The 15,815-nt window shown below is 40.0% G+C and overlaps 1 protein-coding gene across 1 annotated transcript in view; it reads left to right on the forward strand.

Moving 5' to 3' along the window:
• Positions 1-15,815, forward strand: part of PRKN (parkin RBR E3 ubiquitin protein ligase) — a 678,545-nt gene that overhangs the window by 23,224 nt on the left and 639,506 nt on the right. The window contains exon 2 of the mRNA XM_042478458.1: positions 1,980-2,143. Coding sequence (XP_042334392.1) covers positions 1,980-2,143 — 164 coding nt within the window. The remainder of the gene's footprint in view (positions 1-1,979; positions 2,144-15,815) is intronic.

The following is a 15,815-nucleotide window of genomic DNA, read 5'->3' on the forward strand; positions in this document are numbered from 1 at the left end:
ACACACTTTTTGGTAGTCTCAGTAATGATTCTCCAGTCATCTCTTGAATGGTTTATTCTAGAGAAAGCAATAATCATTTCATCTAGTTTTGAAAGTGTAAAATATTTTGCACATGTTCATATATGCTGTAAACTAGAGAATTCAGCTGGAAAGATTAGCTAGGATCTAGAAAAGCTCATGTGTATGTGTAGAAAGTGCTTCAACCTTTCTCTTCAAGTAGGCGTCCTCTTATTTTTTAGGGTCTTTCTCTGGAGGGTTGGCCAACCCTCAGAGGCTCTTGAGGGTGCACAAGTAGCTCCTACCGGAAGGAGAAGACTGAAAAGTGTCATTAGAAATTATGTAAAAAGTGGTAGGAAAATGGATTTCCTATGTATTGGTAATCTCTAATGATGATGCATCCCATGTTGTTTTATATCTTATGAAATGAGGAGGGAATCATGGCCTGAAATACATGGGCCAAAAGTGATGACTTTGGGCTGATCTGGGGTGTGGTGTTCAGATGACGGACACCCCCGGATTGAGCCAAAGTCGTGTTGCAGCTGTCAAAAGCAGCCTGAAGCCAGTCACGAAACAGGTGCAAAAAGGTGCTTCTTGCTGATGGCCCATTTGGGACCACTATGGCGCTGACCTCAGAACCATGGCATCAGGTCACTGCAGTCCCAGGCCAAACTACAGTCCCAAGCCAGAGGCCTTGAGATGTATTTTTTCCATTTGGCACAAAAACATTGCTTTTGGCACAATATTATGCAAAATGCACTGATTTATGCGCAAAGCAATGTGTTTTTATAGCATTAACTCTTTTTTTTTTTGGGCTTTTCTAATGGCCCAGAATGTGAAAAATCTCACAAAAGTTACCTGTTTTTTTAACCAGTTGGCAGTATATCTCAAGACACCTTTTCTCATGAAGAATGAGAAAATGTATAAATATTCCTTTTATCTCTGTTACAAACGTGTTCTAGGATTGGGTTGTAAGGTGCAGTATCTGCATATAAATAGGTGTGGAAAGGACAGGAGGAGAGCTTCCATGTGTCCCCACTTTGCTCCTGTGCTTTTCTATGATTACCACCCATGACATCTATAAACCTGGAAACTATAATACATGCTTATGTATGTTATGTAACCTTACCATGTGAATGAAAGTAGTGTAGAGCTTATTTGCCAGACCCTTATGTATGCCCTGGCCAATTTCTGTAGCTCTGAGTTTGACAGTAATTTTTGGCACCACATGAGTATGTTAGCAGGAGTTATGTACTGCAGTTATTTAACTGAACTCTGAGAAAGACCACATTGCTCTAGAAAAGACTTAGAAGCTGCAGGAAGCATATAATTTTCTCTCCATCATTATTTTCTAGACAATTGTCTCCTCTCTAGGAGGCCAGCATCTATGAATTGGTATTACTGTATTTTAAAAAGCTTTTTTCTTTCATTTTCTCACCCCCCCTTTCCCCAAAAGGCTGCTATAATACATTGTCTCGCAAGCATATTTGTGTTTTTGTTCTTGTTTGATAGTACTGTATATTTTTGAGTGGATTAAGAGAGAATAAGGTTGCAGAGTATATATTTAGATCTCTCAAGTACAAGAATAGTTTGGCATTAGTGATCATTCTGCATATTGTTAATAAAGCCTGCTTCATTGTGCATAGGAAGTATAATTTAGGTTGATATCTGAAACATCATGCTATATAATTAGCTACCTAATTAAGTAGTAAAGAAAATTACATACTGGGAATTCTTATTTGGAATTGCGTTTCAGAATAATAAGCTGTACTGTGACACTCTTCTTATTTTTAAAATTACAAAAAACAAAAAACAAAACATACCCCACATACTACGATTTTACAGTACCATTGTGCCTGTTGTCCATGTTTAAGAGAAATGTTGTTGCTTGTGCAATTCTCAGGTTATCAGACTTAAAAAATAAATATCCAGGCTTTTAAAGATCTGTCTTTCTGTCTGTCTTTTTTCTTGTTCTTGGTCAGTGTTTGTCAGGTTCAACTCCAGCCATGGTTTCCCAGTGGAGATTGATGCAGACACCAGCATCTTCCAGCTCAAGGAGGCAGTTGCTAAGCGACAGGGAGTTCCAGCTGACCAGTTGCGAGTGATTTTTGCAGGGAAGGAGCTCAGGAATGACTTGACACTGCAGGTAAGTCTCCCTTGGTAGTTTTGTTTCTGGGATGCTGCCCGCTTAACTGCCTCTCCTGCGAACGCTGCCAATCTGACATTCACGCCTGAGATCTAATAGAATAAATAGTGCCTGGGGATTCCTTGAACTTTACTCCACACTGCTTCATTAATTCTGACCTTCTTAATTATGCATTAAAACAGCAAGCTGAAAAGACGGGGAGGAAGAAAGACTATGAAAAGGAGGGGACAGAGCAGGAGACAGAGCTGTGCTTAGTGAATAAATGTTTACGGACTACAGGAGCAAGCTATGCACATTTTCTGTATCTGTTCAATTTCTACATTACTTATTCCATTTGAATCTTAATGAAGAAGGATGTGAATAAATTGTTCTAAATCAGTCTGCTCAGTCATCACGTTGTATTGAATTTGTAACCCAATTGTGACCCCTGGAGGATAGTTCTAAGGCTGCTCTTGCTGCTGGGTGAGAGTGTCTGTATAAAGTGCATGTGCTGATGAAATACGACGTTTGAGGGCCTGGTCGCAGAAGCCACTGAGGTTCCCCCTGAGGCACCTGCACAACAATAAACTCGGCATACTGAGAAACAAGCTGCTGGAGGATGGGAAATGTGAACGCTGCTGAGTTTGTTGTAGCTGAATTTTATATCCTTATGATTAGTTACCAGTCGTGACATCATTAAAATGGAGATAGCGGCAGCTTCTGACATAGCTTCGTCCACCAACCCAATCTGAAAAATAGGGATACAATTGGCCCTCTGTATCTGTGGATTCTTTATCCATGGATTCAATCATCCATGGCTGGACAATATTAAAAAAATATATAAATTCCAAAAAGCAAATCTTGATTTTTGCCATTTTAGATAAGGGATGTCATTATATATAATGGGACTTGAGTAGCCATGGATTTTTGATATCCATGGGGGTGGTGGGAGTCGTCTTGGTCCTGGAACCAAACACCATTGTAATGTTAGTGGCCTGACTCACAGGGCCTCTAGCTGGCAGAGTGTATATGAAATCCATGACTTGTAAATCATGAAGTCTATGTCTATATCAAGAAATGCTGAGAGATGCAGTCTGAGAAGCCATCGTTTTCCCATTTCCATTCTAAGTCATGCTGTGTATTATGACTGCAAAAGGAAGCAGATTGTCAAGACAGATGTAGAATGAGTAGAATTTTTAAAAGGCCAATTAGAGATTACTATCTATGTTGTTACCTTCATTGTTATCAGCGTGTGTGATGCTTTGTTCAGTTGGAAGCATCCTTTGATCTGCGCAAAAAACAACATGTAAAGATTTGGAAATTTCCATAAACCTGGAAATTGCCTGCCTTTTCTGGCAGGGAGGGAAGCACTCCTATATTAGCACCAGGAGTGCTGTGTTATTTTTATTCCACCATCAGAGTTAGGGATGGAAATAATATCCACACGCCACACCCTAGTAGGGAAGAATAATAGCCCATCAAGCATTTTGTGGAATTTTCTTCTGCTATTCAATATCCATAAGTCTAGCACAAGTATTATTCTTTAGAGGAAGACACAAGTTTTCATGGAAGAAAAACTGTTTTTTAATCAGAAAATAGATTTCTTATGGAGAAAACGTTCCAGTGCAGAAAATAGTTTTGTTGTACAAAACCCCACATGTTTTTCTCCACATAATAATTCTACACAAGGCCTTGAGGACATGTGAATATGAAGAGTGTACTGCAGAGGAATATTAATTTTCTTTCTGCAGCAGGGGAAAAACTACTTTCACTTTTCATCCTCACATGTGGGGATGAAATAGTGGAAGGTTTGCATCCATTATCAAAAAATAGGTTATGAATGGGATCATGAAGAATACAATAAAGTAAGGGACAAGAAGGACAGGGAACAAAGGAGATGAAGGTAGATAGAGATAATACTGAGCAAATGGAGTTCAATGGACTTGGCATGGTTCCACTTGAGTCTGTAGCTGGACAAAAGGGCTGAAGGCAGAGGCTTCATCGAGAGGTGAGTTTTGAGATGGAATCCTATAGGGATATTGAGAAAGGAAGCCACCATACACATATAATTCTACTGCGGCAACATCAGTGAACCAGGAATGTTCTGCAGTCACCCAGGTAACTACAGTACATATAAAAAAACGTTGGAAGGATTGACCACAGGCAAATTCTTTTTTTCTAACCAGCAGAAGTTAATTGGCACTCATGTTTACAGCTGGGGTGGGGGCAGACATTGCTATGCATCAAATGGCTGCTGCATCTGGTTGCAGAGAGACAGGCTTCTTTATTGACATCCTATCACTTCCCCCAAGCCTGATATGATGTTTATCGCTTTGTTAAATGCTTTAGGGAATTTGGCCTCACAAAAGAAACTATAGAAATGCAAATTGCTCTTGTTGTTCTCCAGTGCATCTCCTGCTGTTGAGGCACATATTCCTCCCCTAGCTTTTATGTGTCTTACTTAAAAAACAAACAAACAAACATAAAAATCCCCAGGGGCATGTGCTGCCGTGTCCCTGTCTTATAAAACTGTGTTGTACGTAAAACACAATAGTTTTTATATAGAGAAATATATGGGAAGATTTTTGTTGTTGTTGTTGTTCTAAATGCTCGGTTTTCAGGGTGACATTATTCTTTCAGAAATTTCTTACACCTGTCTCTTCTGCTGCCAGTGTTGGTGTCAAAGTGTTACAATTGTTGTGTAATTGTACTGAGCTGTTTCTGGGTGAAATGTAAACTGTTGTGTGAGTTTACTCAAAATAGAGAAATGCCAGCCTTTTTTTAGTATGAAACAAGAAGGCTAGAGTGGAAAGCTTATCAGCTTTTGAGTGAGGTGGCTCATACCCAGTGAGTGTGCTTCCTCACGTTATTTGTGATTTTCTCTTGAATTTATGAGCTTATTGCTTGGTCGACAACATGCTGCACATACACAGTAATAATTCTTTGCAGTAAAAACTACTCCTGCCTGCCTACACACCTGTTGAAGAAATAAAATTCTCCGATATTTCAGCTGCTGCCCTTGCTGACTTTAGCAGTAAAACTTTCATACTTTTTTTTAGAGGCTAAGGTCACAGACCGGGAAGGGGGAGAGTGACTCCAAGCCTCATAGAACCAAACTTTATTGTGCTGTTTTTGAAAGAAGTGGGGGTGGGAAGTCAAAAAAATTCTCTCTAGATAGAATTATAGTATACTGTGCCACATATTGTAACTTCAGGAGACAGTTGTACTGTTTAGCTGCCATGCAGACTTTTCTCACAGTCAGGGGCAGACACACTTGAAATGACTCACAATAGGAAACAAACTTTATGGTTTGCAATAAGACTTTACACAACATGGCTGACTGAAGAAAGAGAGGCAGGGAAGAGAATGCAGAGAATCATTGTTTTTACAGATGAGCACTATTACCATCTCTGGGCCATAACTCCCAATACTTCTCAGTAAAAGTACCATTAAATATAAGGTCGGTGGGCCCTTGTAGCTAGCCATTGGTTGAGCAGTGTATTCTGTATGCAGAGTCCATTCTCTAGGACAGGCTGTTCTTCTTTGTCTTATCCTGTACCCCTGCATATATTGTTACTAATTCATTTTTTAAAAATGCACAACAAGCATTCTCATGTTGTGAACACCCATGTTCTGTATCGGGGATGGGAAAAGTGTAGCCTTCCAGGTATTCTTTGACCGCAACTCTCAGCAGCCATGGGTCACAAGTTAGCTGCCCCAGAGTACACTGGTGCTAAACAAAACAAGTGACCCATTTTGCTGGCAGCCACTTCTGGTTCACCAGTGTCTTGCCTGTCTAGATGTTGGCTGAACATGTTTTAACTGAGTAGTGATGTAAATTTCTCTCTCAATTCTTCCTGACCCTGAAGAAGAGCAGTAAATTTTATCACTCTTCTTGCTCCGCTGTGGAGAAAGCAATATTTCAACTTGATCACCTCTCACAGATAAGTGAACAATTGCTGACAAATTCCCAAAGAATGTGGGCTATAAAACACTAAGCTATCTTTCCCTTCCTAACTTTTCTTACAATTAGCAGTTCACATAAAACTCAATTCGCAGTGCCTTAACAAGGAAGGAGGATGACCTGTATGTATTGTTACAGTGGAATTTCCTCTTCTTCTCTCCTCCTAAAGCCTAATGGAATAATTCAAATTATTGTCTTGATAGTTGGTAACATCTTGTAGAATGTAAAACCAATGACACAGAAACAACAACAATGTAAAAAAATTCTGATGTAACTTTAAAAATCAAATTGGCAAATTAACACAATCAAAATGGGGATTATAAAGTTATCTAGGTGATTCTACTGTAGCGGTGTATGCTTATGTACAATGTCAGGTGCTCGTAAAACACACACACATACATATATATATTATGATTTGAGGCTATAATAGGTCTTTTAGTGGTGACTGGAGAATGCCATAAAACAGGTGTCTTTCTGTTTCACTGTGTGCAGTAAGGAAGGATGGCCTGTGTTTATCTTTAGAATTGAATTTCTCCTTCTCCCCCTCCCCTCCTACAGCCAAATGGATCAATTAAAATTGCCTTGACTGAGACATACAATTAATATGAATGCAAATTCTCAAACCTTGGTTGAGAAGGAACCAAATTTCAGAGCTCATAAATACTTGAAATGAACATCAACACACACCCCATCCCATATGTTTAACAAACAGCAATGAGCTTTTGTCACATTCCTGTATCTGGCTTTTCCTCAAGATGCCTAATACTGTGTTTCTTTCCCTCTTCTATTTAGATGGGCTGCACTTCCCTCATAAAATCTTTTTTTCTACTCCATTTTACTTCTCAACATGTACCCCTGTTTCTGGAACTTGACAGCATTGCTACAGGATGTCTGACATCTCATGCCCCTGAAGGAATGGAGCAAATATGCAGACGTCTTTCCAAACTGATTCTGGGGGTGAGGTTTGGTGGGTTTAGAAATGTGTGTGTGTGTGTGTGGGGGGGGAGGATGTTCTTGCCTGAGAGGAAATCTGAAGAAAGAACATGGTTCTGTGAAGACTTGCATGCTTTGTGTTCATAATGTACCCACCTCAACCCCCTTCTGAGTTTTATTCCCAAGAAATTTGTAATAGTGTTCTACATGAATGGCACGAGCCATTTCCAGAAGGTTATTGTTGTATATGTTTTCAAGGTAGGAACAAGGTTTTCTTTAGTTTTTTCTCCACACATATCCATATTTAGTATCTCCATCCCAAAAATAGTGGGGGAAAAACATCTATTATTGATGGGTTGTCTGGGAGCAATTCAAATGGACTGACCAAACATCTGAATGAAATTCCATTGATAAGATCACAATAGAACATTTAAAATAAAATAACATCTTCGAACATGCCACATTATACTTCACAGATTCTTGGGACAGAATCTAAATAATTGATAGTGCAAAACTCCATTGATAACAACTTGTAGAGTGTAAAACCAATAACAACAACATAGTAACAACAACAACAATGTAGAAAATTCTGTGGGGCTTTAAAATTCAAATTGAGAAACAATTAGAACACCAGACACAATTGTGAATGTGAAACAGAAAGCTTTTGTTACAGATGTGGCAATGCACAGTTGAAAACTATGGCCCTTATCATACAGAGGCTTACCGTCAGCAAAACATTCCTGAAGGATTCCTGAAGCACGAAGATGGGATAGTTGGTCATGCTTCTTAATCGTCATTGAGGCCTCTCGTTTCGTAGAGTAGCCATTTCTTGATTAATGGAAGTTCCCGTTATTCAAGAAATGGCTGCTCCATGAATGTTTTGACAACAGGAGAGAAGCGGGACGCCTCAAAGACGACTAAGAAGCACGACCGGCTATCCCATCTTCGCACTTAAGGAAACCTTCAGAAATGTTTTGCTGGAATTTTAGGAATGGTAAATGCCTCCGTGTGAAAGAGTCCTATGTTAATCTGCACTGATCTTTTGAAAGAGGACTCACTCTGTGTGTGTGTGTGTGTGTGTGTGTGTAAGTATATGTATCCAAATGGCTAACATGGATTAGTGTAACAGAAATTTCAGGAAACTTAGATTTCTAGGATTGGCAGAGCAATAGAATGGCAAGAGGACCTAGTAATTGAAAATCCATAAGTTTATTTCCAGTTGTCGACAAAGAAAAACAATGAACTCAGTGGAATTCAAGTTCCAAAAAGCTGAGGCCCCGAACAAGACAAAATGGCTCTTTTTATATTATTCAAGACAAAGAAGCTTCTTCAATACACCTGATTGGCTAATTACAATTTAAACATATAGAATTCTTACAATCAGAACAGAAATACATGCATACATTAAAACTGCATCATCACTATTTACCCCCTCCTGTAGGAATTCAGTGGAATTCATCCTAACCTTGCTTCTGAATGTCAACTATGTATCCTTATCTCAGTAGTTTATGTTATGTCTTTCTACTGGTGCCAGCTTCCATCTAGGTCAAGATGCACTCACTATTCCTTTGCTCTAGTTTTTCTAAACTCCAAGCCTTTATTTCAAAAACCATCTCTCTGGCTGACAAAGGTGACTCCATCTTTCTATAGTTTTTTAATTTCAACAAGGAATTTCCATCACATTAGTATCATCATGTTTTCTTTTCATGTGATCCTTATGGTGATTTTTAATGTCCTCACATGGATATTTATTACTTCCTTTATTTGTTTCTTTAAAATATGTACCATACATACTAATGTACATGTCAACTTCATTATAAGTCGAGTGAAGATTTTATGGCCAAAATCATGGATTTTTATGTGACCTGTGGATAAGTCGAGGGTAAAATTTAGGGGCATATAACAAAGGATGTAAAGGACAAAACAAAAGGAAAACACTACTTCCCATCCTCCTTCTCCCTCTCTGGACTTCTCCTGATCACCAAACACCCCTTCCCTGTTGCTGCAAGAGATGGTTTTAACATTAGCTTGAGAAAGGAGGGAAGTGGAGGGAAATGGGGTGCTCTGTGATCCGAAAGATCCAAAGGAGGAGGAGGAGGAGGAGGATGGGGAAAGAATCACCTCTTTCACACACACTCCCTGCCTCAGCAGCTCTTTCGGAGATCATTGCTGAGGAAAGAGAGAGTGGGGCATCAGCAGTGCTTCTTTCAGAACTTTCTAAGCAGTATTACTATATTGACCTGTATATAAGTTGATTCAAGATTTTATGAGCAATTTTTGGGCATAAATTTCTCAATTTATAGTTGAGTATATACAGTATTCTTATTTGAAATTGTCCATGAGAAAAAATAAATGGGAGCTGACAAATTGCAAAACTTTATTTTGGGCTAAGGTACAGATATAAGAGTTTTCCGATGCATTCCTTCCTTTGCTGTTTGTTGTTATGTGACTTCAACTTAAGTCTGACTTACAGTAACCAAGAATTTTCTTGATCTGATTTTTTTCAGAGAAGGTTTACCATTGCCTTCCTCTCAGGAGGTGACTTGGCCAAGTTTGCCCAGTGGCTTTCCATGTTATTTCTTTGTTTATTTTCTTGGCTAATCAGGATGAAAACCTTGGTCTCATTGAGTCCTAATCCATAGTGGTTTGTTGTATTCTTTCCAGAAATAGCTACTCTGGAGGAAATATATGTTACAATAGAACACAGATGCATTATGACAGTAGAGGCTAAGTTAAAGGGAATAGTTTTTGCCACTCAAAAAGTAAGATTAGGAAACATCCAATTATTTCTGAGGAACATATCAAAAGAATAAAAGAGTTGGTAGATTCACCAGAATCATTATATATATCACTCACAGAAATTTTCCCACTAATTAAATGCCCCTCAGGAAGGAATTCATGCAAAATATATCATAGGCGGGTTACAAACCGCCATAAAGTACGCGCTCCGTGCGTACTAGGGTTAGGAAGGGCCGTATTAGGGTTAGGAAGGTTCTTACCTTCCTGACGGCCCTTCCTCCCAGTACGCGCAGAGCGCGTACTTTTTTGCGGTGCCCATCCACATGGGCGCCGCCATGCTGACGTACTGGACGCTGTGCGTCCAGACGTGTCGCGGCGGAAGTGACGTCGCGAGGGCGCACTCCACCCCTCGCGGCGCCACTTCCGCGTTCAAAAAAAGGAGCGGCATTTCGCCGCTCCTTTTTTGCTGCGCAGGGAAGCCTCGCGGTCTGACAGCTGGGGCTTCCCTGCGCAGCGAATGGCGGCGGCGGGAAAACGGCCCCTTGAGGGCCGTTTGTAACCCGCCATAATCTATTTCAGTCTGCTCAAATAAAAACAGTTTGCATTCCTGCTATTTCCTGGTATAAACTGCATATTAACAATTAGTTGTTATTCTGGCAGTAATATTAACCACGGCTAGGCTCATGTTTTACTAGGATTTGAAATTTGCCTCAATATCAGGTTTTAAATAATGGAGGTGCCGTCTTTGTAATGCTGTTGCATTGCATCGCATCTCTTATATTCCTTGCCATTAGCTATGTTAACTAGTTCTGATGGAAGTTACAGTCCAACAATATTTGGTGGACCATACTTGGCTGAACTTGGCTCTCAGCCCTTCTTAACAGGGAAATCTGGCTAGCTTTAACTTCGGGTATCATCAGTGCTGATGAGAAGAATTAAACAAAATTGAAAAGGAAGGGTAAATTAATACCTGGGGGAAAGAGGTGTGTGATTTTACAAACTACTCCCAATTTCTTTACCTCAGCTAAGAAGCAAATTAACATTAGACCTGTTCTTTGTGGTCTTTAGTTGTGTCTAATTTTAACCATGTTATGTGTCACGTAGGCTTCCACTCCTGGAAGAGAAATAAGCTAAAGGAAAGAAGGAAATGTTCAAAGAAAGGATGGACCAGTTTTGCATTTAAGGAGGTCAGGTATTTCAGTTAATGTAGAGGAGAGTGTTAAATTTCTTAACACTTTTCAAATTAACTTTTTTTTTTAAAAAAATACAAAACTGCTGTGGGAGAAAGCTGATAATTTTACATTATAAACAACATAATAGGGTCAATATTTAACAGAAATCCATGATCCTCAAACAAATACATTCTAGACAGCTGGATTAGAAATGTTTCCATTATTTCAGAGATGAAATATTGTGCTTTGAGCACTGAGGAAATGAGGTGCTTCCCACAGCACAAGCTGTGGGACACAGGCTCAGGTAACTGGCCCAGATCATTCCCTGGAAACAAAATGAAAACAGCAGTCTAGCATTGAGGGGAGCACAACTATTGAACACTCTCCTTAAATAGGGTGGGACCTCGGTATCTGCAGGGGATCTGTTTAGGACCCTTCCATCACAGACACCAAACTCTGCAGGATCTCAAGTCCCATTGTCCCTAATGGTGGTGCATGCATGCAGCCACACCACTGTTAGGGACAATGGGACCTCAGGTAAGCCTCCATTGTCCCCAATGGCAGAGCTTGCATGCAGTCATACCACCATTAGGAACAACGGGACAAGTCCCACTGTCCCTAATGGCAGGGCAGCCATATTCACACACTGCCACAAGGGATAATGGGGGCTATCCCTAATGGTAACATGGCCATGTACATGCCCCTGCATTGGGGACAACAGGCGGCTTGCTGTCTGAGGATGCTTGTTGATGGCAAGTCTGCAAATACCAAAGGCACACTGTATTGCCTGGGATCTTGGTGTTGGCTGAACTATAAAAGGCAGTTTTGTGCACCAGCTAGCCTTGCAGAGAACAGCTTCACTTCTCCTTCGAGTACTCATAGAATCACAGAATCATACAGTTGGAAGAGACGACAAGGGCCATCCTGTCCAACCCCCTGCAATGCAGGAAATCACAATCAAAGCATCCCCAAGAGATGGCCATCCAGCCTCTGTTTAAAAACCTCTAAGGAAGAAGATTCCACTACACTCCCAAGAAGTTTATTCCACTATCGAACAGCCCTTACTGTCAGGAAGTTCCTCCTAATGTTGAGGTGAAATCTCTTTTCCTGTAGCTTGCATCCATTGTTCCATGTTCTAGTCCTTGGAGCAACAGAAAACAAGCTTGCTCCATCCTCAATGTGACACCCCTTCAAATACTCAAACAGGGCTATCATATCACTTCTTAACTGTCTCTTCTTCAGGCTAAACATACCCAGCTCTCTAAGTCTTTCCTCATAAGGCATGGTTTCCAGACCTTTCACCATTTTGGTGGCCCTCCTCTTGACATGCTCCAACTTGTCAATGTTCTTTATGAATTGTGGTGCCCAGAACTGGGCACAGTATTCCAGGTAAGGCCTGACAAAAGCAAAATACAGTGGTACCTCGGGATACGAAATACCCAGGTTACGAAATTTTCGGGATACGAAAAAATCCCATAGGGAATTATTGTTCCGGGTTACGAATGTTTTTTCAGGTTACGAAAAAACTTTTGGTGCTTTTCGGCGCTATTTTACACGGAATCGCGGCTTTTCCCCATTAGCGCCTATGGCAATTCGGCTTACGAAGGCTTTTCGGGTTACGAAAGCGGCCGCGTTACGAATTAATTTCGTAACCCGAGGCACCACTGTAGATGGGCACTAGGCTATTCAAGTTGATGTTGACAGCTTTATGGCCCCTGGACTGTCTAAGGTCCTGGCCATGGCTACTCTCTAGAATCCTGACTCTGATTTATAGCTTTTTTGTTACAGGCTATCAGTTCCTCCTGACAATGAAGGTTACTAGCTCTGGGCCTCTGACTGATGATGGTTTATCAATCTTCATCAGCATCACCTAGACTTCATGTTGATAATTGAGAGCAGGACAAAGATGGACAGATTGCCAAATGCAAAGCCCTGCTAAATGCATTGCTGGGCAGCAGATAGTCTGGGGTGAATAGAGTATAAATAAGTATGTCCATACTCATATGTTGGGCAAATTGAATGGCTTTGGATCTCCTGAGTCCAGAGTCTCCCTGAATGCGTCCTTGTTTGCTCCCCGCCCCCATTTTCAGTTTTAGACCACCAGTGGCAGATTGGAAAGGATAGTTGGTTTCCATGTCTATCTTGTGGAGAACTGTGAGAATAGCCTGAGGAATTTCCTCTCCTAGGGCAAAAAGAGAGAGCTCTTCTATCTTGTGTACTCTAAGATACCATCCCAGGTTTATAGGACTACAGGCCTGAGGATTTTTTTATTTTTTTATTTATTTTATTTTTTGTAAATTTACCATTTACCTTTTAAATATTTGTGGTGTTGTATGTTTTCCAGTTGTTTTCAATTTATAGCAGCCCTAAGATGAAGCTATCACAAGGGTCTCCCCTCACCCAAACTGTGTTCAGAGGAAGTTTGCCATTGCCTTCCTCTGAAACTGAAAGAGTGGGACTTGCCAGGGTCACACAGTAAGTTTTCACGACCAAGTGGGGATTTGAACCCTCGGATCCCAATTCAGCTCTCAAACCAGTACACCACACTGACTCTGTTTAAATATTTGCAATTTGTTGTGTCCCTCTTAATTCTCAAAACAGCTTTGGTACTTGACTAAGAAGAGGAGAAAGGTAAACTATGAAGTTTTTGGTAATAAAGGCTTAGATATTTTCCTTCCATGTAATAAAACATTCTCTCTATGTTTGGGAGGGTGTGGGGAACATATTGTCAAGAAATAACTTGAACTAATTCACCTTCATCTTGGTTTTAATGAAAGAAGTGACATAAACAAGTTCTGACGGAATCCATGTGTGGTAATTCAATTGTAACATTCTGGTGAGAAAACTAGAGGGTTTAAAACAGTAGGAGGCAGTGTGAGTTTCTGCTGTGAGATGAAATTAACATAATTAAGTAATTTGGAAAGTTCCTTAGTTTTTTTACGTTTGAACTTTGGGTTGTTAATATTCTTTCTGCATAAACCTTTGAAATAGTTTTTCAGATTGGTCCTTCATTGTTATGAAAAGGAAGGTGCCCAGAAATGTCATATAGACTACACTACCCTTTGCTTTATAGCAGTCCTGATTATCCAGCTTCCTGAAATCCAATATACTGGTCAAACACTATAACCCAGGATCTAAAGAGCTAATTGTAGTTACACTGAAGACCACAGAAAACCCCAGTGAAATCTGTTACTCTTTTTCTTTTGAAAAGCAGACCCCTATCTCCAAATCATGCAAACTGCTTTTGAAATGTCTCTCTCTTTCATAAGGTTTGACAGGAGGCCTAATGAGCTGCACTTTGAGAAACACACAGCCAAAGCTCCCTTGAGCACAGGGAACACATTGGTCTACTGCATTGGATCCAGGCCTATGAATCCTCCAGTCAAATTACGGCTTTACTTCAATGCAAAAGTCTTGAGGTGTCCAGGGGATAATCTGCAGCTCTTTCCTTAGTTACTCATTCATCTCTTTGTCAGCAACTCTTGCTTTGAAAACAGCCAGAGGACACAGTTCAATCAGTATGTTGACCACCTGCGCAAACCAAACAGCATGAGAGAATCATGCTGCCAATGTGAAGATTTATTTTTTATTCTTTAAATGAGCTCTTTATGAGCTCAGGCCTCCTTGCTTACTCAGTCATCCCTCGCACCAGCAGTGTGGTGTTAACACCTGCAGTCTTTCTGTGACTAAAAATAACAGAATTGGTTCAGAAGACTTGTGAAAGTTACTCTAAATTCTGAGGGACTGAGTAACTCATGTGTTAGCTAAATCTATATAGATACTTTAGATGACACATTAGTTAATGTGAAACATTAATTCTGAATCTGGAATCACTTTTACACTTCTTCCGAGCTAGTTAAGCCTTCCCCTTCTTGGATCCTCTCCAGAAGTTGTAGACTACAATCCGCATGATCTTTGACTACACCATTGTATTCCACACCATCTGGAGGCATACAAGTTGGGAAAGGTTGATATATTTGCTAAGAATTATTAGTTCTTCCTTTGTTGCCTACCCTCCATTTTCACAAACAGAAAAACATACACAAGCTGTTTCTCTGTAATGTGCTCTTTCTCTCGCACTACTCAGAAACGTCTTGATAATTTAGAGTTGAGGTAGATTTGAGTGAACTTCATATTTTTAGCATGTATTTAGAATATTTGAAATATTAGAATTAGTCTGGCAATAACCACCTATGAGATCACATTGGCCAGTTAGCCAAAGTCCATGGCAATGCTATTACAGTTTTTCCTTGGGAGGCAGTTTATTTAAAATGTAATATTTGAAGATGCTGTCCTTAATAACACAATTGTGTGCAATGCACTTTTTCTTGTCTGAAATTGAATTTTACTTTGTACTTGGATGTGTTTCCACAAAATAAATGACTAGAGTCATCTGACAGCAATCTTGATTCACTGGTGATTTGTTGTTAGCTGAGAGAAACAGATTACAGAAGTTTAATTGAAAGGTTTGCCTAGGAATGGCAGCACAGAACAAGTTCGGTACAAGCTGGAATAGCCCTGATCCATGGCTGATAAAGCCATTAGCCTCCTTGTTTCTTGCTGTATGTGAAGAGGCATGATATGATTAGAAAGTTCGCAGGCCCTTCTCTCTGAGATTGCATGACGTCCCCTCCCCCCAAGGCCATGCATTAGCCATAGGTGTCTAATCTGGGCAAATATGTTTTTCTGGAAACTGAAGGAAAGCATCCATATGGTATGGGAAATTGATGGAAATGATTCTTCTCAGTACATGATCAAAAGAATTCAGTGTGTTTCAATACTATAAAAGTTTAATTTAATTTTAACACTTATTTTGAATTGTATTGTTCGTTTAAATTGTGAACTGCTTTGGGTCCCAGTTTTGGAAGAAAAACAGGATCTGAAC

This window comes from Sceloporus undulatus, chromosome 1 (genome assembly GCF_019175285.1).
Source record: "Sceloporus undulatus isolate JIND9_A2432 ecotype Alabama chromosome 1, SceUnd_v1.1, whole genome shotgun sequence".
In the NCBI taxonomy this organism is placed as follows: Eukaryota; Metazoa; Chordata; class Lepidosauria; order Squamata; family Phrynosomatidae; genus Sceloporus; species Sceloporus undulatus.